Below are 21822 nucleotides of genomic sequence, written 5' to 3'. Positions count from 1 at the left end.
GGCTGATGACCTTTGAGCTACATCACAGGTAGCTCTGAGTCCTCTCACCTGGATCTCCTGTATCCTGGCCTTCTTCTTTTCTGGCTCTTTTTCCTCAAGCAAATTCTTGGTCTGCTATAAAACCCCCTTCCATATCTTCCATATCTTTATATCAGCCTTAAATATTTATTCCTCAGACAAATATTTATTAGGCACCAGGTTGGTCCACTAGGCTAGAGTGACAAAGAGAACCCAGCTACGAAGTCTCCTGTTCACTTGTTTGTAGTTTCTGTGAGTTTTACTTTCCCCCATCTGCTGGCTGGTTGTGGTGGAGGCCTGCCAGGTCACTGTATTCACTCCATGGCCTCCCTGAGTGGTTCAGGTGGGCAGATAGTGCTGGGCACAAATCTGTTTATTGGGAACTTTGTACAACCAACGCTCAAAAGTGTGAAGATAAGCTGTGTTAAATGTGTTTCTTATTGATTCAGAAGCAGACGTTAGTGGAGTCACTGGAAAATTGGCAGTAGTAATTGACTGCTGTGTGGACTTGGACACAGGAAGGGCCATTATGCAGGCATAAAGCTTTCTTGTACATGCACAGAGGGTGTGGAGACAAAAGACTCCTAAAGACCACATCCTTTAGAGTCCCACAGTCTCCTCTGAGGCCCACCTGTACTATCGTCTAAAGACAACAGGACCAAATAGACAGGGTGGCTCATGCCTTTAATCCTACCACTTGGGAGGCAGAGCTAAGTGGATCTCTGTTAATTTGGGGCCAGATTGGTCTACACAGAGAATCGCAGGCTAGCTGGAGCTACATAATGAGATCCTGTCAAAAGTGTGGGGGAGGGCCAGGGTAGGGGGAGTAAAGAAAATACACCAGAGTCCTTCCTTTCAGCAAATTTTTCTCTTAAGGGAGAATTTTGGGTTTTAGTTATTTTTAACCAGATAAGCAAGTTCTTATTAACAGTGACCCGCCTTTTGTGATTGCTATGTCTTGGGACCCAACTACCTATGCTTTGAGGATAGAAATTTTAGGGGAGGAGGTAGCAGGTAGCAGGATGTTTTCCCTTACTTCAGGCTTCACTTCAGGTGCTGCAAGAGCAAAGCATGGAAGCCGCCCGGAAACCACGGCACCAGGGTGTAACTGTGTGGTCAGGTGTTTGCCCATTGGCAGTTGCTTGAGACCTCTGAGGTCAGAAATTGAGGGCCTGGCCGAATCATGGTCACAGGATTATCTGCTGCACTGTTTCCAAAGCTATTTCCCATTAGGATCTTCCAGATTTCCGTCTCTGTTTCCTGCTTCCAACAGCATTTAAAACTGCTTCCCTGCAAACAATATGCATTCTAACTTAATCAAGTCTCCCCCCCCCCATTACAAGTAAACCTCAAGAGGTTGTTGACACTCATGAACAAGGGAAAGTCATCAGACGGCCTTATTTTCTGCCACATTTCCACTTGGTAAGGCTGCCCTTGACCACCTACCTTATCACTGAGGTGGTTTATTTATACTTATAAACTTCTAAAACCAAGAGGGGGTTTCAGGTCTTATACTGCTTGACATTCTAAGAGCCCAAGACACTATGCACCGCTCACGCATTCCTGAACCGTTTTCTTCCCTTGGCGTCTGTGACACCACATGTTCCTGGAGGTTTTTTCCATACCACCAACATGTGTGTGCTCCTGTAGATGGGTCCTACACTACGGTTCTCAGTTGTGCTTCAGTTCTAGTCTTCAGGACTTCTCTCCTCAACTTCTCGTGGTAATCTCAAACTCCTCCCTCGGCATTACCACTTACGCTCCAATATCACAGACACATACCTTCCACCAACCCTGATCTATAACCTCTTAGAAAAGGGAGTCATTTCTAAGTATCAACCCATTTAGAAGTCCTTCGTATTACTGGGTGCTCTAAATTACTTTGAGCAAATGGCCCTCCCCTTTTCGAGGGGGGTATATAATAGCATAAAACCACTTCACTTATTAAAAATATGCAACCTGAATCTGTAAGAAGCACACTCAACATAAGAAGTCATTTTAGAGAAATGTCTTCATGCTATAAGTCTTTAAAATCCACCACAAAAAGCAATGTAATGAACAGGATGAATGAAGTGGCTTGAAATAAAATCTCCCAGCATTCATATATAAAACAAACATTTAATGAGGGAGTAGAAATGATGGATCATTTGCTGTGATAAAGCACCATGACCAAAAGTGTGTGTGTGTGTGTGTGTGTGTGTGTGTGTGTGTGTGCAAATGCCCTGGCCAGCAGAGCAACGATCCATGTGAGGCAAGAAGGAAATCTGGCTTAACATGACTCAGGAGCTGGTGCTGCTTCAAACCTCTAGAGTATGACATCGGCAGTTTATTTTAGGCTTACATATGTAAGTACAGTACAATTTGGAAAAAAAAAGTCTCCTAGTGTAACACAATCCTGCGTGCACAGTGAGGTATAATTACACAGAAACTCTCCTCAAAGTACGTGTCAGTTCTCCCATGAAGATGGGTTCTATAGATAGGCTGCATGTGTTATCTAAGGGAGGATCTGGTGTGGTCAGACAGACAGTGCAGAGGTCATCTGGGCTATAAAACACCTCCGATCCTTTCCGGGGAAACCTGGGGGAGTTTCTGGCCAAACAGACAGTGCAGGAGTCACCTAGACTATTAGCTACCTCCATTCCTAGCCTTCTGGGTGGACAAAAAGGCTATACATATCTTCCTTTGAAGAAACAACCCTGATTTTTTTTTAAACGTTTTTGGTTTCCTTAGTGCTTATCTGTGCATTCAAGGACCTTTGTGCTCCAGGCAAAAAGTGATTTATGGAGGAATTTATGTTAGCTTACGGCTCTAGAGGGAGAGTCCACAGTGACTGGGAAGCCACGTGGCCAGAGCAGAAAGCAGGGAGATCACATCTCTAACTACCAACGCTAAGCAGAGAGAGAAAACTGGAAGTGGGGTGGAGCTACAAGCACTCAGAGCCCATCCTCAGTGGGCTCCTCTTCCAACGAGACTTTACTCCCTAAAGGTTCTGTAACTTCCACAAATAGCATCACTAACGGGGAATCAAGTGTTCAAATACTTAAGCCTATGGGGTGACATTGCTCATTCAAACCACCACAGACTGGAAATCTATATCAAAGAAGTCGAAAGCACCGGGAGAGGGAGTTTCAGTAAAACTGTTTCAAAAGTTATATCTTCACAATATTAACACATAACAAGGTATTTGAGTATAATCGACACACTAACTAGTGTTACAGTAGAGCCCTGGTAGTTCAGTCTGTAACTGTTTTATGGCCACAGAATCTTGTTGGAATGGGTTTTAACTGGAAAAATGAGACTACCTGCTCAAAGAATTTGGTATACAATGGTATTTGCTAATGATTCATCTCTACAGCTCTATCTTCCTACTGAACTCCAGACCCATGTAATTGTTTGCTGATATTCCAATGTGAACATCCAATGGATACCTTGACTCCAACTTATCTACAGTTAAATTTAGCCTTCCCCAACCTATTTGGTTCTCCCAGCCACCTCCTCCGTAGTTACTCAACTGCCCAAGCTAAAACCCAAGTCACCAAAGTCACCAGCATCTCCTCTCCCCTGGCACCGATTATTTAGATTATTTATCCGTCTGTCTTCTTTCTCTTTTCTAAACTCTCTTCTCTGTTGGAAGCCTCTTAATTCCCTGCACTTGGCTTCAGTCATCTGCTCCCCACAGTAGTATAAACCTGAATCGATTTTCTTCTTTCGTCTCCTTTCCACTTAAACTTCAAGAAGTAGCCCGAGTGACTCTTCTAAAACACAAACTTGAGACCTGTTTCTACTGCAGAGTGCTAACCCATCCTCGGTAATCACCTTCTCCCATTTAGTGAAAGTAGATGTTGCTGTTTTCCCATATGCCTTATCTTTCCTTACCGAAACAGCTTCAAATTTCTTTGTTATTATTGTTATCTTCTCTGCCAAACTGCTAACTCTTGCCAATCAGGCTCATCACCGGGTTTACTTAACCCAGGGCAGGGCCCGAGACACTTATAAATGTCTTTTATCCGTGTTTTATAAATGTTAAGTGAACAAATCAATACTTTTGTCATCTCAGCACTTGTCACAATGCTTGGCAAAACAGGTATTTGCACTGAGTTCAGTGACCTTTTTCTTTTTTTTTTTATAATGGGCACAGATACTTATGGTTGTGGCTGTGTACCTGTGAACTTATAAAGTCAAATATTCAATGAAAAAATAATCAGGACTTAGGTTGTATTTGTTAAATTAGTAGTTCTTGGACTAAAGATATGTGATTGGCTAAATCACATGTAATAAGCAAAATTAATACTGTGTTGGATTGTCCTGAAGAAATTCCCATCTTTCATAATTAGAATTAATCAGAGACAGCTCTCTAGAACAGGTAGCCTTTGAAAGAGAAAAGGTGAGAAAAAAAATCTTACCTAGAGGACTGTAAAGGGCAAATGTAAAATTATCAACTGTGCAGAAGTTAATCATGTTCTGAGCACATGGGGAAATCCTAGCTGGAATGTGCTATGTTCTTTCTTGGGCTGAGCTGTTCAGGGGCTAGCCCTCTTCTCAGACACAGAGGTGTGGTCGGGAATGAGTTACAGAGCTTTGTTACTGGCAGTAATTAAAGCTCGGAACTCTTGCCTTCCTGGTGCTGGAAAATAATTCTTTTACTTCAGAGAGTAAGATTCCTACCAAGTTTTCAATTCCTAGGATTTAAGTTTTCATTTACTTTTTATATCAAAACCTACTTAGAACACATTTCACAAGAATATTTGGTCTAGTTATTTTTGGCCTGCTTTTGGTAACTTATTCCCCATACAATGGCAACTCTGTTTTCTTTGCTCTACAGTTTCTTTGTGCACTATTCCTTGAGAACTGGCCTCATTTTTTAACTTTGCTGAAAAGAAAAAAAAAATGTTAATTTCAGCAACAGCTTTACATCTCTTTGTGGATTTGTAGCTTATACTTTCATAACAATATTTTGCTAGGAGGCAGGGATGTGCTCTCAGGTATTTGTTGAAAATTTTGTTATAGAGGTGAAGACCCTTTTCTCAGACGTCTTATTAGACAAAGGGCAGGTTGATGGCTCAGAATGCTGATTCTGTGACATTGGAAGCAAAGGGTCTGAAGTGTGAGCCTGGGTTACTTCACACTTTGACTGCCAACTGATTGAGAATCTTAGAATCTATCTGTACCTTTTTTTTAGTCTGCAGCTCATCATTAGTGGTTTATTATAGAGTGGCTTTTATGAAAGTTTCGATTTAATCACAAGCCAGAAATATGTGATTTAGTCGTTCCATTTTACAGAAAGCGCTTTAAACTTTTTAATATAAACTCAATATACACAGTAGGCTGATAAATTAATGAGATGGTTCACAGAAGTCATACATGAAAATCAGTGTGCTATTTTATTAGCTATAACTTATTTTTTTCCAAGATTGGAGATAAATGTAAGCTTCATCTTAGAAGTCACATTATACATAATTTTAATATAATGAAAAAGTCCCTCTGTCTTAGATAGCCCAAAATTAACATTTGCAAGGCAATTTATAGTTTCCAAAGAGCTCCTCTCATCAATTATCTCAGAAAACTGAATAACGATGTGATTATTAAAGGTTAATTAAGCAAATACTTGTGAAGTAATTGGGAGGTAATCTATTTCTAATTTAACAGGTCATCAGGGGTATTTAGGAAATATTTTTTCTGGTTAATAACTCTAACCAAAACAAGATATTTAAATGGTTTCCCTAGTGGAAAACAATAAGCGAGTGTTTGGTCTTTTAAACCAATTGTTTCAAAGAGCCAGGGGAAGGGAGGGATCCTAATTTCACTGTTTTAATGAGGTTTCTGAGCTCTTCATTCCCTACGTCAAATCCTGCCTTATATTGTTTATTTTGGAACTTTGGAATAAAAGAATAAAGTAAAACAGGAAGTGACTAGAAAAGGCATGGCGTGTGTGTGTGTTAGAAAAAAAGAAATGCCTTTTTGCTGCATATAACGCGTCTTGGATATTGACTATAGGCAGAAGGGCAAATCCAAATCCAACATGACTCTAAGGGAAGAGTCGGCGTAGAGCAGTATGGGCACTCTCGCCAGCCGACTAGAGACTGTTTTCTCCTAACTTTGGGCAGCTCGATCCTCAGTAGCATCAGGCGGTTGAAAAACCAGTTCCCGCGTGCTCCGGGTTTACTGTTTGAATCCCAGGTACAAAATTGCAAAGTGACCTTCCAGGGCCTAGGTAAAAGGCTGCAGTGACTGCAGAGATTAGCCCCGGGGAGACTGAGTCTCGGGGTTGGGTCCTGGCCTGGGCACGCGATGGAGTGGACTCCCCGCACCTTTTGTCTGAGCCGCGCCGAGTGTCACGGTGGGGACGCGGGGCACCGCGGTCCAGGCGGGCCGGGTACCGCCCGGGAGGAAGCCAGAGGTCGGCGCAGTGCGGTGGGCCCCCTCCCACGGGAATCGCGCCAGGTCCCCAGCAAGAGCGGGGCGGCCCGCTATTGTTTTTGGCGAGCACATAAATCCGTGCGCCGACCCTCTGCGAACCCAGGTTTCCTCCCGGAGGCCATTCGGTTTCCTCTGGGGCCCTATATAGAGGCCCGGGGCAGAGAGGTGCGCGCAGGCTCGCGACCTCCGTGAGCAGCTCTCCGGCGTCCGAGCGGCTCTGCCTCAGGTCTCCGTCCCCTTTGAAGCGGTCCGCGGAGGTGAGGGGGAAATCTCTCCCTCGGGTTAGGAGCGGGAGGCGGGAGGTAAGGAGGCGGATCGCTTCTCCGGGGTTTCCCTGACGCCAGCAGCAGCAGCAGCAGCAGCAGCAGCAGTGCCAGGCGCGCGCGCCCCGCGCCCGACTCCGGAGAGCAAGCGGGGGAGGGGAGCGGGCTCGCCGCCTGCCCCTGCGCCAGCTCGGCTCCACCGCCGCGGCTGCCCGCGAAGCGACCGCGGGGATTGGAGCCCGGCAGGCCGCGGGGCGCGAAGAGGGTGCTCGCGGGGAGGGGAGGCGCGCGCGTGCGGCTGTGCGCGTGCGCGGCCCGGCGCGCTCCGGCGCCCGCCCCCCACCCCTCGGTCTCCGCCCCCCTCGCTCTACGGTGAGGAACCCGAGTCGGCGGCGGGTGGCGGCGCCTGGAACCTGGAGAGACCGAGCCACCCCCCCTCCCTCCAGCTCTCGCCGGGAATGTTCTGACTCTCCTTCTCTGCTCTTCTCCCCGCCCCACTGCAGGAGGGAGGCGCCCGGAGTCTTTCCCCCCCACTGGGCGCGCGAGGGGGCCGCGCGGGCCGGGCCGGGCCGGGCTGGAGCCGAGCCTGCGGCGCAGGGGACCGGCTGAGGCGCGCTGAGGGAAGGGCGCGAGCGCTCCGCGGCGCTGTGGCCGCCGCCACCGCCGCTCGTGGGGTAGAGATGGCGGCGGAGCGCGAAGCCGGGCGACTCCTCAGCACCACCTCCTCCCGGCGCTGCTGCCTGCCACCGCCGCCGCCGCTGCTGCTGCCGCTGCTGCTGCTGCTGCTGTTCGGGCGCCCGGCGTCCGGCGCCGCGGCCCCGAAGAGCGGCTCTCCGTCGCAGTCTGCAGGTAAGTGGGGCCGGGCCCGGGACGCCGTGGGGGCTGGGGCGCGGCGCCGGCTCCCGCAGCCGCTGCGGTGGGTTTTTTGTTGTTGTTTAGGATCCAGAGGGGAACGTGCGGGAACTTCTCCTCCTTGGCTCCCGTTGCTGGAGAGAAAAAGGTCTCGCGTGGCTGAAAGCGGAGCGGGCAGGAGGGGCTGCCTACCGGGCGAGGGGCGCCTCCGGGGTCGGGCCCTTAGCTCTGGGGTCCAATTCTGCGCTTTGTACCGGGAGGCAGGTTCACCCCTCGCCTCTTTCCCCTCCCCCAGGCTCATCCCACTTGTAAGAGTGGGACATTCTTGTGCTCACACAAGCACCAGTAGAGGCCACTACACACCTCATTAGATAAACAATCGTTCGGCCAATTCATTAATTTTCAGGAAGGGATGGAGGAGGGGGCTTGAATTCATCCTCCTCACCCACCCCCCATCCCCTTTGGCTATGGGTTGCCCAGCTTCTGAAGTCCAGGGAAGAAGCGCTGTCGGATCTCCAGGGACTCTTCGCTCAGTGTCTGGAGCCTGAGTCTTCGAGAGAGAGGGGGGGGGGGTACTAAGGGGCATACTAGCCCCCTCATGATCAGATCCGCGGTGTTGACTTAGCCATGCAGACGACTTGGAGAGCGGCTCCAGAGTGGTTCTGTGAAGTAGTGCCTCTTTACTAGGGATTTAACTATATTTCAGTGTAACCCACCCTCAACTTCTGAAAAAATTCAGGCGTCAGATTTTTAAATATTTGTCTCATTGTCTCTAAGTGGAAATATATACATATATATTTTCAGCATCCTTTTCCTCCCCGTGTGTGTTTCATGCATTCCTGGAATCACCTGCATTCTTACTTATTTAAGGGTGCCAATTGACACATCGCCAAGCCCCGGGTAGTTGAGGAGCAGGACTCACTCAGCATTTGAAGAGCAAATGGACCCGTGCTTTGCTAACCTTGTTTGTCTAAGGTGGTGTGCCGTACAACTTGGGAAAACTTTCACTCACTTTGACGAGATTTAAATTTTTACACATGAAGGTCACCTGATCAGACGCCATGGGCAACTTGTAATTGCTAAACCGAAAACTTGTTTTCTTCTGATTATTATGAAATCATTAAAATCACGCCGCAATGTGATTTGCTGATAAAGTTTGGAATCTTGCGTCTTGTGTGTATGTGTATAGAGCTCACAACTTGGCAGTGTTAAAGTACAGTTTTAAACTTACACCAGCATACTTTATCTACGCTGATAAACAAGTGTTAATGTTAAGTTAGGACCACTGATGTTATGATGTGCATTTGTACATTTAGTTTTGGGCACAGTGTTCAGACCTTTAGGTAAATATCTGAATTGTTTCTTTTCATGGGAATGGGGAAGAGAAATGTAAAGGTTTTGGAAAACAAGTTCCTTTTTTTTTTTCTTAATTTCTTATGTAAATTTATATACAGCTGATTATGTGTGTATTTGAGGTCATAGCTGGAGTTTGTGTTTAAAGCCAGTCACTTTTTAAAGTTAAAAAAAAAGCAAAACAATCATGGAATTTAGAAATTTGTTTTACATCTTATCAATCTGTCTGTCTGTCTGTCGATTGTGCATGTGTGCTTGTGCCTGTGCCATGGCATGCTGTGTGGTGGTTAGAGGGCATCTTTGGAGGAGTCATTTCTCTCTTTCCAGCATGTGGGTCCTGGGGAATGAACTCAGTTCCTCAGGCTTGGAGACCCATGTAAGCAGTCTCTTAGAAAGGGACCTTAACATCTATTTTAGCATGAGTTCAATCCGTGGGTTTTTATTTTGCAATGACGAGATGTGAGACACTTGCTTTCTGCCTGTACGGAGTTGGCAGTCCAGTGTGTAGGGTCGGGATAATGGCCACTCAGGTACGAATTACATAGTTCAGTGATTGTGATAAGCACTGCCAAGGAGAGTAAGTAGGTTGTGAGGAAGTGTGTGCTGGAGTGATTTACCTCACCAGTGCCTGGGCTTTTCAGATCTGAGATGGTGATGGGTGGAGGTTAGAAGGCTCACAGTTAATTAGTGGAGTAGAATATAGAGCACAGGTCCAATTCTCCCTTTTATTTTTGATCCCAAATGTTTTCTGTTAACCTCTCTGTCTCATTAGCAAATAATAATAACAATAACAATAACAATAATAATAATAATAATAATAACAATCACCGCAGTGAACAGAGGCTGGCTGATCTGTTCTGTCCTGAGCTGTGGAGGAGGTCAGGGGATGGAGAGCTGAGTAAGCAGCTCTGGGTCAGGCTGTCTGTAAATCAAATATCATTGGTTAGTATTTTATTTGCTTGCTTATTTTTTGAAGAATGATAGATTTGGCATTTTTCTTTCGGTAAGAGAGAGATGATGTTCAGTAGTGAGGGGAGAACAGACGTGTGGGAACATGTAATGAATGAGTGTCTTACCCTCTTAGGATAGACTTTTGGACACGTGGAAGAGGAGAAAAAAGCAAATGAGATTATGGTATAAGGTGGTTAGCAGCGGTGAAGGATAGGGGATGAATAAGCAGAGTCAGGCTTTAGGAAGGGAGGGCTAGTCACTGAAGAGATTTGTAGTGATCTTTCAGGGGTTGACTGAGCACCCTGTGAATTGCAAATGCTCTCAGGTGACATTCTTCGTAGAGGACCTCACACATTCTGACAGGCGGTTACTTGAGTTGACACATGACCTCATAAGGTGGTCTCTTTCTGTTTTTAATAATTGCTGTTAGAAAACCTTGCTTCATCACATTTAGAATAATACTCAGTCTCCCCTTGCCTTTTAGCTCTCCCCTTGTCTTTTTTATCAGCATCACCATGTATCGCTTGACCTAGCATTTGCTTTCCCCATGGTTTCTTCTTTTGTTTTTCACATTTTTCTTTTAGTCGTTTAGATACTGATTTCTAATGTTTGCCTCATTCTCTCCTGTCTTTTGACTCTCCTGGTCCTTCCCTCTGACCACTCCACTGATGCAGGTCCTAAGGCAGACGCACATTTGCTTCTCTTTCCTCCTCTTCCTCCATCCCCTTTTCTCAGTGGCAGTGAACCAGTCCCTGGCCAGGTCTCTGGCATCGTTAGAATGATTACATGCATTTGTCTTATATCACCTGCCGTAGCCATCATTGTCTACTTGCTCTCCTGAATTAAGATCTAGAAGACCTTATTCTGTTTGATCTTTACCTCCTACGGATTTCTTCTGTCTGTACCTTTTCGTCTTTATCCACACCTGAACCAGCAATAGTGACACTGTAATAAATCTCTTTGACTCAAGTGTCAGTCACCCTCTGGATGTGTCTTCCTATTGGAGTAATCTTTCTGAAATATGTTTCTAAGGTGGAACTCCCACTTGAAATGTCTTATTAGTAAGTATTCCGTAGTTTCTTGTTCCTAAAAATCCTTGGGATAGAGATTGTGAGATCCTGTGCGTTCTTTAACACTCCCCACCAACCCCAGTTTCAATTAGTCTCCTCTCCTCACTCTTCTGTGTACCCTTTGTTCTCCCACTCCAGATTAATTGCAGAGCTTTCTGCCTTCAGGCTTTTGCACATGCCCTTTCTTTCTTTCCTGTTAAAGCTATACCCTACTTCTTTAACTCCTGTCTTATCGGAAACTTTTCTATTGGCTTCTCCCCCAGAGAGTTAATGGTTGCCATTCCTCCTTGTTCCTGTAGCTTTTAAAATACTTCTCATTTTATATTACTTATTTTCTTGTCACCTTTGATAGTCTTAACCTCTTGAGGATTGGTACTTGACTTACATTTATATCTGTGGTAGATCTAAAGCATCATTTAGACTAGTTGTGCTGGTTAGTTTGTTATTAACTTGACATAAGCTAGAGTCATCTGGAAAGCTTAGTTGAGAAAAATGCTTTTATTTGATTGGCCTGTAGGTAAGCTGAGGTGGTGCTGTGGTGGTGGTGGGTTGTGGTGGCATTTTCTTATACAAGAAAGTTGTCTGAGCAAGCCAGTAAGCAGCACGCCTCCATAGTCTCTACTTCAGTTCCTGACTCCAGGTTCCTGTTTTGAGTTCATGCCCTGACTTCCCTAAGTGATCAATTATGACCTGGAAAGTGTAAAGATGAAATTAATTCTTTTCTCCCAAGTTGCTTTTGGTCATGGTGCTTACCACAGTAATAGAAATAATTAGGACACTAGGTAACCAGTAAATGCTTGTTGAATTATGTCTGGCTGTTTTTGAACTGCTGAGCCATAGGGAATAACATGATTCCTTTTTGTGTTTGGTGACAGATTCTTATGTAAGTTGTGCATATGTGACAGTTGTCCCATTCTTTCTCCATCCCTCTTTATCCACTGTTCATGGATTTTCTGACCCTTTGTGAACTTGGTCATTTTCTTAGATACCCTGTCATTTTAATATTTATCAGCTTTGTCATTTGTGGAAGGTTAACTGACTTTTCCTGAGGTATATATAAAAGAGGTCATATATTTTTGGGGTGAATGCACATAAGAGATAAGAAATGTGCTCCTTAGTAAATTGTCTGAAAATTAATATATCATGTAGGATGAAGAAAGGACTTTCGTGTGAAGGCAAGGAATTGGGAGTATGACTCATGGTTCTGCAACTATACACACATCTATAAATTGGGGGCCACAGGCAGGCAAGAACAGTACCTTTCCTACCTAACTGGCTTGCTAGGAAAATGAAATGTAAATGTTAAAATGCTTATAAACTCCATTATACTTGTGTAGAATAGTTTTCATTTTCTCCTTTAGCTTTAGAAATAGAAATGAAACTACAATTTAGTTGTTACTTTTTAAGATTGTGTGTGTGTGTGTGTGTGTGTGTGTGTGTGTGTGAGAGAGAGAGAGAGGGGGGGGGGGAGCAGGGGAAAAGGGTAGGGAGGAAAGGAGGGAAGAAAAGGAGAGAGAGTGTGTGTGGTTGTCTGTAGAGAACAGAAGAATGTATTGGATCCCCTGGAACTAGACTAATGGCCGTTGTGAGCTGCTCAGTGTGTAGGTGCTGGGAATCGAGTTGGGTCCTACCAAAGAGCAGTACATGCTCTGAACTGCAGAGGCATGTTTCTAGCCCCCTCCCAAGTTTATTACTTGAAAGCATGAAGATTTTTCTTTTGTCTCAATTGATTATTGTTAGTTTTGCCTTTTACATTTTCTCTATATCAAGAAACATGTTGGGGTTACAGCAATACATCTCTTTTATGAAGGCTCTGTGTAATAGTCTTTTCCTCCAATACTTTGATCAGTGATCTCCACGCCACTGGTGAGTATGGATACAGTGTACCCATACCAGGGGGACAGTGGGAGAACTACCTAGAGGTGTTATACAGTTAGCGGGCAGGTGAGGTGAGTTTGATTTAATTGGGAGCACTGTCAAGTGAAAATGGAGGCCGAATTTGAGACTAACATATAAGAAAGAGTATTTCCATTATAAACATTTGTCTACGAGACCAAGAAAACTCAGACTCACTAGTATAAAACTGTTGCTTTGTAGTTGCTGTCTACTGTATGGCTCATTCTTTTACATTACTACTGTGAACTATGTATAACTTTGACTGTTTTCCCTAAATATAATGTGTTTTTTTTTTGGCCACATTATCTTTAAATCATTTTATTTTAAAACTTATTTTAGAAATACATGCTAGTTTGAAGCTAACTATATAGAATTATAAATTTTATTAATTTCATTTTTAACCCATGAGTAGCAATTTTAAATATCTTATTTCTTGCATGTGTATATAGTTTTCTTTTCTACACATAAGCAGAATTATAAGTTGATTGTTTTCAACATGTGTTTTTAAATCTTACTATTGGAGATTTTTCCTATCAGTGCACACAGGTTTTCTTATAAATGTCATTTGAGATGTCTGTGTATTTTGGAAAATGAGTATAATACTTACAGTGGCCAGTGAAAGTATTATTTATAGAACAGCCCAAGTGTTTGAGGGAGTGTAGCAGTCTCTTCTATGTGCATTTTTGTATTGAGTGTAAGAGTAATGTTATTGTGCACTGTGTAAGGATTACCCTTGTATTATTCAATGCTGGTTTCTCTGCCTCTGCTGATTTCTGTGTCTGGTTGCTATTGGACATGACATTGTAATGCTTTTATTCTAAGACTCTTCATGTTGTCTAAATATTGCTCCCCACTTATTCCCTGATTTGCCAATAAAAGCTGATCAGCCAGTGACTAAGCAGGGGGAAATAGGTCTGGACTTCTGATCCCTGTCAGCCAAGGGGCCGGGGAGAAGAGAAGAGATGAGGAGGAAGCGGAGGAGGAGAAGAAGAGATTTGCAATGAGGAAAGGGTTGGAAAGAGCCCGAGAACACATCTGGAGCAGAGAGAGCAAGATCATTACTAAAATACAAGACTGGGAGGAGCCAGATTAGTTTAGAGGAATAGAATAGATTAGTAACTGCTCAGCTATTGGGCCATAAAGCTCAATTAAATAAATCTTATAATCTCTGCTTCCTTTATTTGGGAGCTAGCCTGGATGTAGGAAAATTGTCACTTTTAAAATTATACTCAAAGCTGAGCATTTCTCCATTTTACAGATAAGAAAACTGAGTCTTAAGTTTTAAGAGCTACCATCTGGAAAAGTTGGCATTCAAGTTCAGGTGTTTGGCTGTCTACACTGCTTTGCTTACTGCCTGCTATGTGTCCTCCTACTAGAATACTGGAGACACTCTTACTGATTTGCTGTGGTAGAGCCATGTGTTGAGTATTTTTCTGCACGTGGTCTTTCCTTTCTATAACTTTAAGTTCCCACATATGGGGTCGTGGATAAGCAGGTTGTTTTTGTGTATCTGTAAGGTCAGGGTTTATGATTGTTAATGTTAATGTGGATGGCACCATTCCTTGGCTGGGATTCTGGTCTGTATAGTAGAAAAGGGGAACTGAGCACCCCCATGCATTCTCTCTTTCTGATTATGAATGTTATGTGATCAGCTGCAACAAAATCTTAACCACTTGAATTCTCTGCCATGATGGACTGTACCTTTGAACTGTGAGCCAAAATAAATCCTTTCTCCAATCAGTTGTTTTGTCAGGGTATTTATCATGGAATCAGGAGAAGACATTAAGTCACATTCCATTCACTGTAGACCACCACTGGTAGCATTCAGCACTTGAACATCCTGCTGCTGGAATGTCACTGAACACCCTGAGTTAAACCCCTACTTACCAGATACAAAGTAAACAACAGAAACCACTGACTAAAACATGTACAACTTTTCTAAGAGATTTTTACCTTTAAGTGTGCATATTTCATACTAAATTAAAAAATTAATTGCAGATACTATGGTCTCTGTCAGTTGGTTAGGATGTTAGGATGGAGCTGGTTAATTGATAATCTAAAGAGTCCCTCTGCCATGTCCTCCTACTCTTCCCCTGTTGTATAAAATCCAGCAGTGGCTGCATCTCAGTTAAGTGACTTTTATGGAGTTTTTGTATTTGAAAACTGGTGGTTTCTGGTTTTGATGTGAAAATTAACCTTTTGTCATTCTCTAAGACTTACTTTAATTATATATCTTTTTCTGTTCTAAAGTAAGGTATGATTGGGAAAACCTTTTCATTGCTTATAAATGGTTGTGTGTGATTTCATTTTATATGTGTAAAAATAGCTTCAGGGCTGAGTTCATGAAACAGAAATTCAGTGTTAAGTAGTGAAGCATTTTAAGTTATAGTATTACCAGAAATAATATTGCTTGAATGAACAGGCTTTGCTGCCTTCTCTAAAGATGTGGTTTTATGTTTTAGCTTTTGAGACAGGGTCTCTTTCTTTAGCCTAGACTGGCTTTAAGCTTGGGAATCTCCTTCGCTGGGTTCCCAGTGCTGGAACTATGGACATACACCGACTGCCATGTCTAGTTTATAGGTTTTGTTGTAATGAGATCAGTGAATAATTCGTCATGAGGAGTTAGCATCTGGGTAGTCTACATATAAGGGTGTAAGTTTTAACCTTTCTTCTTTAAAATAGCACTAGAAGTAACTTTTAAATGATTTTACAGCTGAGCTGGAACTCACTCTGTAGACCACTCTGGCCTAGAACTTAGAGATCCGCCTGCCTCTGCCTCCCAAGTGCTGGGGTTAAGGTATGTGCACACCACCTAGCTCAGCAAGAACTTTTAGTTTTTCAGTCAGACAGTTCTTCCAGAGCTAAAGGTTTAAATAATTTTTGACTCATTGCAAACACATATCTCTGAGCCATAAACTTTGGAGATAGATGGTTAGGATGAAATGGATGTGTTTTCTGTCCTCAGGAAGCCTTGGGTCTAAGGGCTGAGATAAGGCAGGTAGTGGGTAATTGATGTGAAGCAAACACTATCACTGCTACAAGAAAGCATTCTGGGGTCACTGTGTCAGTGCTGATCAAGTGACAGACTGTGTTCTCTCCGGGTTCTGGATCTTTAGAGTCATCCTAGTTCAGAGAGCCAGTGAACAGGAGCTCTCAAGGGTGAGCTATTTTTTGTTTCTTTAGAGTGATTCCTGAAGTGTGCATATATGAGGATCTCATAATAAAATCTCCTGGAGTTCAACTACTGTGTCTTTTGGATTTTGGATTATGTATCATCATGTATGTATGTATGTATGTATGTATGTATGTATGTATGTGTGTATGTATGTGTGTACGTGTGTGTATATGCATGCGCATGTGTGCTGTTAATCCTGAGAGTTTGAGTGTAACCCAAACCTTTCTTCTGTAAATCTGGAGACAGATTGTCTGTTTGTTTGTTTTGTTTTTCCAGGACTGATTATTAGTTGACAGTAGTTGGTAAAAACTTATTGAGGGTTCCTGAGCAGAATTTTAAAAATAATACTACATAGACATTGAATGGAGAATGTCTGTTTATCTGTTGCAGAAGGAATGAATTAAAAAATGTGTATTTTCATACATAAAGTATAGTTAACAAAATGTCATTACAGTTAAAAATTCAGGAATAGAACAATAAATTGTAAGTTTTTTATAATTTCTTAACTCATAACTAAGTGTAATAACCAAAATTTGAACATCTTGTTGGTTAATTCTTGAAAACTTGAAATTTGAATGAGATATAGTTTGAAACTTGTATATTGCTTTCAAGGCACTGTTTACAGAAATGTTTTGATGATGATCTCCTTTGTTAATAGCACCAGAATTATATTGAACTCAGCCTTTATGCACCTTCATGCAACTAAGAAGAGGAATAAGGGTGTTTTTGAAGTCCATGCATCAAGCAGGTTTCTCAGTCCCAGAGTTCTCTCTTTTGATTATACCTTTATTATAAGCACTTCTAGCAAACAGGATAATATAGTTTCAGATCCATAGCTGATCAGAAGTGGGTAGGATTGTCTTGGGATGTTCTTGACCACGGGAGAGGTGGTGAAGCCCTGTTTTTTTCTCTGCTGGTCATTATTCCTCTGGCCATTGCATTTATTTTTATGGACAGCATTGCTAAACCTGATTGCTAATTGGAATTTTAATTTTTGTGTAAAGTTAATTGTTGATTTGACTCTAAATGTTTTTAAATTATAAACATTTGAATATATGTATAAAATAAAATGTGAAATTATATTTCAGACCTGTCCTCAGAGATAATAACTTTTAATAATCCAGATTTTATATTGTATACATATAATTAAATACTTAAGCAATATATCTATAACAAAATGACAAGTTGGATTATGATGTATGTATCATTTATAAACTTAATTTAGGATCTCTATCTACATGAGTGCATTGTATCATTGTTTGATAACTATGGTATTTTGTTGAGATAGTCTAGTTGTCTTCTGATGTCCCCCAATTTTTAAAATTTTATTAAATTTTATTACCCCCCAAATTTTTGATTGCTAACAAATGATATAATGAGCCTACTTTTTAAAAATGTGTATGTTTATGTGTATCAAATAATTGTGGAACTATAAGACAGGACATTATTAATTTGAAATCATCTTTAGTTATGTGTATATCTGTGTCCATGTATTAATTTTCGGTAGTTATTTGCAAATCATTTGCCTAAAAGATGATTCTTAGCAACAACTGCTTCTCTACATTCTTGCCCCAAAATGATTCGTGTCCAGACTTCGTAATTTTTACCAGCTTGGCAGATGAAAACAGAAGTGTCTCTGTGCATCTATTTATTTTGTAAGATGCACATGAATGCTGCTACACATGTGCTGTGGTACTCGAGTGCATGTCCAAGAACAGGCGTAGGTGTTGGTCTTTCTTTCCTGGCTTGCCTGGTGCAGGCTTCTTTTGTTGTTTGCATCTGTGTATGCCAGGCAGGATGGCCTGCAAGTTTTCTGAGGTTCTTCTGTTCCTTGTTTTCCATCTTGCCTTAGGAGCACTGGGATTATAGAAGTTCATTACTCCACCTCCTGGCTTTCTGTTGGTTTTGAGGATTTAAACTCAGATCTGCATTCTTGCACAGCGAGGCCTTTCCCCAACTATCTCCCAAACCCTTGTTTTTTTGCATTTACTAATAGAATTAGCACCTTCTCAGGTTTTAATTGGTGATTTATATTACTTCTGAGAATTTTTTTTCACATTTTCCTCCTCTTTTTTTGAGTTTAATGGTAATGCTGTATGTATGTTTGTTACTAAAATGGATTTTTAGTGTTGCCATCCACCATGATGTGATGTAGTAAAGGGGGTCTTGGCTACAGTCAGCACTAATCATTAGCTAAATTATTTCTTTATAAGCCACCCAGCTTCAGGTATTTCATTATCATGAAACTAAATAAACTAATACTGAGGGGCAGGGCATAATTTTGGACACTTTGAGCCTAAAATTTAGGTCAGTACAATGTGTTTGTATTGCAGAGTTGGAGATCTGGTGAGAGGTGTGGGATGGGCATGTAGGTTCCGGAGTTGTTAGATAGAGATGATCTTAGTTCATGTCAGTGAGAATAGATCTGCTTAGAAAGGGGGAGACAACAGCCACGAAATCCAGCCTGGAGTAAGTATTTAGGAAATCACCTGTAGTTGGGTTAACAAAGAAAGGAAAACATGCTTTGTTTGCAGAGCTATTGGTACCCCACAAAGCAAGGTGAGTACCTAGAATAAGAACAGTGTAACACATAAAGTTTTATTTAATCTACAGATAGTTTTTTATTGAAAAATATCTGTATAAATACGTGGAATAGTGCTAAAATTATGTTGGTTTTTTGTAAACTCTGTCGTCATATTTTTGGCCCCTGGGTTTGAGTGCTAGGCTAGAAGAGAGAGGGTTACAAGGACTATTCTGGCTAATTCTTTACTTTAGATGACAATTGTAATAACTTACCACCCACCCTGTTGTGCTGAGGTAAACAATGGGTTGATGTATCCATGTTTAGAACAGAGCCTGGTTTATCTTAATCGCCCACTAAACATAAACTGTTATTCTTGTTGTGTTGGTCTGTACTAGATTGAGAGGTTGGCTAAAAAGACATGAGTTAGATAACATGATGTGGCTTGGTTTATGTTTTTATCTGATGGCTTTTTATAATTAGGCTGTTAAGTGAGTGTGTTTGGGATGAGGATAAGCATTTGTTTAGTCTTGGGTGGTCAGCTGCTTTCTCAGGATCTGAGCTGAAAGTGAGATGAGCTGAACCTGGTATTTCTTCTGCCTCACTGTTCCCATGTTGGGTTGACAGGCATCCACTCTGTGGTCTTTTTGTGATCTAGGATAACCATAAATTAGGTTCAAAACAAAAATTGTAAACTTTAAACATGAGATTTTGTTGTTAAGAGATTATTTTTGTTGTTATATTAGTGTTTCTGAAGCGTGAGTTTTGTAGGTTACAGTGTCCTACACAAAGCCAAAAGTTTACACATGTCTGTAATCATTCTTGAAAAGTTTATTTTTATTATAAAAGTATATCATTTGTTATGCAGTGGATAGGTAGCTATTCTGTGAAACCATAGCAATAATCTTTAAAGATTGACCTGTTGCATATGTGGGAGAAGCTAGAGATAGTGCTGGTAGCTGTTTTTAATGCCTTATCTGTGTCCTGCTGAATAATAAGGAAAACAGCTTGTTCACCTGGAACTCTTGCCACACACACACACACACACACACACACACACACACACACACACACACACACACACACACACACGCTTAACCTATTATTTTTACTTAAAGTGGGTATATTGTGTGGCTTCTCTGTATTTAGTGTATTTTTTTTTTTTTTTTGCATTTGTAAACTTATTTTAAGGTGGACTTTTTTCCTTCATTGCTTGTACTTTAATTTCTTGAGTTCCAGAGGTAAAGTGTACTTCCCCCTCCCCCACCCTGTTCTCTATGGCACTTTATTTCTCCTTTTATTGTGTCAGTTTTTGCTTTTTATTTTTGGAGACTGTATTACTAAATGCATACAAATTTATAATTGTCTTTCTAGCAAGTAATGCATTGTTAGGAAGTTATTAATCTGTTTTGTCGGGTATTTTTTTAAAAATAAAAAACTATTTTTATTTTATGCATATGAGTGTTTTATCTACATGTATGTAAGTGTACTCTATGAATGCTTAATGCCCACAGAGACCGGAAGAGGGTGCTGAATTCTAACTGAAGTTACAGGTAGTTGTGAACCCCCAGGTGGATGCTGGGAACTGAACCCTTGTCCTCTGCAAGAGCAGTACTCTTAACTGCTGAGCCGCCTTTCCATCTCCTCTCAACTCTCAACTCTGTTTTAGTGTTAAGTAGTTATATTTGTTTTCAAACTTTGTATAGGCTTATTTTTGCTGTACGAATAGTATGCAGTCAAATGTGGTTTTATTTATTATTTAATGCAATATTTTAATTTTTATTTTAGCCTGTAACCTTTCATTTCATTATTTACATCTCCCTGCATGTTCTTTCTGGATCTTCTTCCTTTTATAAAAATTATTTGTGTGTGTCTGCATGTGTGTATGTGGGATGTGTTGTGTTTTGATGTGTCTTTCCACATACATATATGTGATACATATGTGGTAGTTACTGGATAACCTTTGTAGTTCTTTCCTTCCACCTTCGTGTTTACTTTGAGGATCAAATTCAGGTTGCCAGGTTTGCACTGCAAACTCTTTAATAGGCTAAGCCATGTCTCCCCCCATCCTCCTCCTCCTACTCTTCCTCTTCATGATCATTTTTAGTTAGCCATTTTTCTCCCTTATGACCTCCAATTGTTACTCTTTTATTTCAATAGTTCAAAAAACATCTTTAACTTGTGCATAACATAATTTATTAAACAATGCAAAACTCTTTGTAATAATTTGCACTTCCCTTTTATTTTTTGTTATTTTGTACATTTCGTTCTTTATATTGCATTCTGTAAGACATTACTATTATTAAATAAGTCATCTATTTAGATTTACTCATATCCTTTTCTCATTCCTTTTATGTCTGAGCTTCTACCTGGGATTATTTCCTGGAGAATATCCTGTGACTTAGTTCTGCTGGACATGGAGTCTTTTAACTTCTGTCTGGCTTAATTGAATTCTGTAAGTTGTTAGAGATTGGATGGGTGTGTTTTCTTTTGTTTTTTTCCTTCAGTCATTAAAGTATGTTGTTTGCTGGACCTCATCTTTCTGTTGAGAAGTCAGGTATGTGTAGTTTTTCCTCCTGGATAATATGCTTACCCTTTCTCTATTTGCCTCACTTAAAATTTGCCCCTTTTGTGAATGCCAGAAATTTGACTCTGAGATTCCTAGTTGTGGTTTTCTTTGCAATTATGTGTTGCTGGGCTTCTGGTAGCTGTAAGATGACCACTTTTATCAGCTGTGGAAAGTTTTTTGGCAGATTTCTTCAGATACTTTGTCTCATTGGAATTAATTCATTTCAGTTTTTTTGTGCTGTCATTTCTGACAGGTTTAGACCAGCTCTAGTTTTGTATTGTGTAGTTGTTAGGATAAGAGCAACCGGTTCTTAGGACTGTCAGTGTTCTTATTAGAGGCAACTCTTCTATTTGTTGAGTTTTAAATTTTATTTTTTGTATTTTCATTTCTAGAATTCTATTGTTTTATAGTCTCCAAGTTTCTGCTTGTAGTTTTATGACTTCAATCCTTTCTCTTCTGTGTCCTGCAGGTGGGTGGTGGGTGTGCTCTTATAATTTGTGATTTTTGAGATTGTTTTCTCTTTTCATGTTTGTTTGTGATCAAACGGCAGGTATTGAATACAAAAAATTACAGCAATTATCTGAATGGTATTGTCATCTCTAGAAAGGTCTCTCTTGCTTTTTGGTAAATGGTTATTATGCTAGAGGAGCTAACAGTCTGAGATCATTTCAATTTGTTCAGGGGCTGAGATGATTTAAACACAGTACTTTGAGGTTCTAATCCTCAGTTTAGGGAGT

General features: G+C 41.4%; 1 protein-coding gene across 8 annotated transcripts in view; it reads left to right on the top strand.

Annotated features, from left to right (window-relative positions):
* Positions 1-6982: 6982 nt before the first annotated feature.
* Positions 6983-21822, top strand: part of NEO1 (neogenin 1) — a 141825-nt gene continuing 126985 nt past the window's right edge. For all 8 annotated transcript variants that reach the window (XR_013975371.1, XM_080930662.1, XM_080930665.1 and 5 more), the window contains exons 1-2: positions 6983-7070; positions 7202-7547. Coding sequence is in view for 7 of the 8 variants with exons in the window: in XM_080930662.1 (XP_080786788.1) it covers positions 7379-7547 (169 nt within the window). In the remaining variant the exon portion in view is untranslated. The remainder of the gene's footprint in view (positions 7071-7201; positions 7548-21822) is intronic.

Source organism: Micromys minutus (assembly GCF_963924665.1).
Source record: "Micromys minutus genome assembly, chromosome: 16".
Classification (NCBI taxonomy): Eukaryota; Metazoa; Chordata; class Mammalia; order Rodentia; family Muridae; genus Micromys; species Micromys minutus.
The sequence above is the reverse complement of the archived record's forward strand: the minus strand, read 5'-3'. Positions and strand labels throughout refer to the sequence as shown.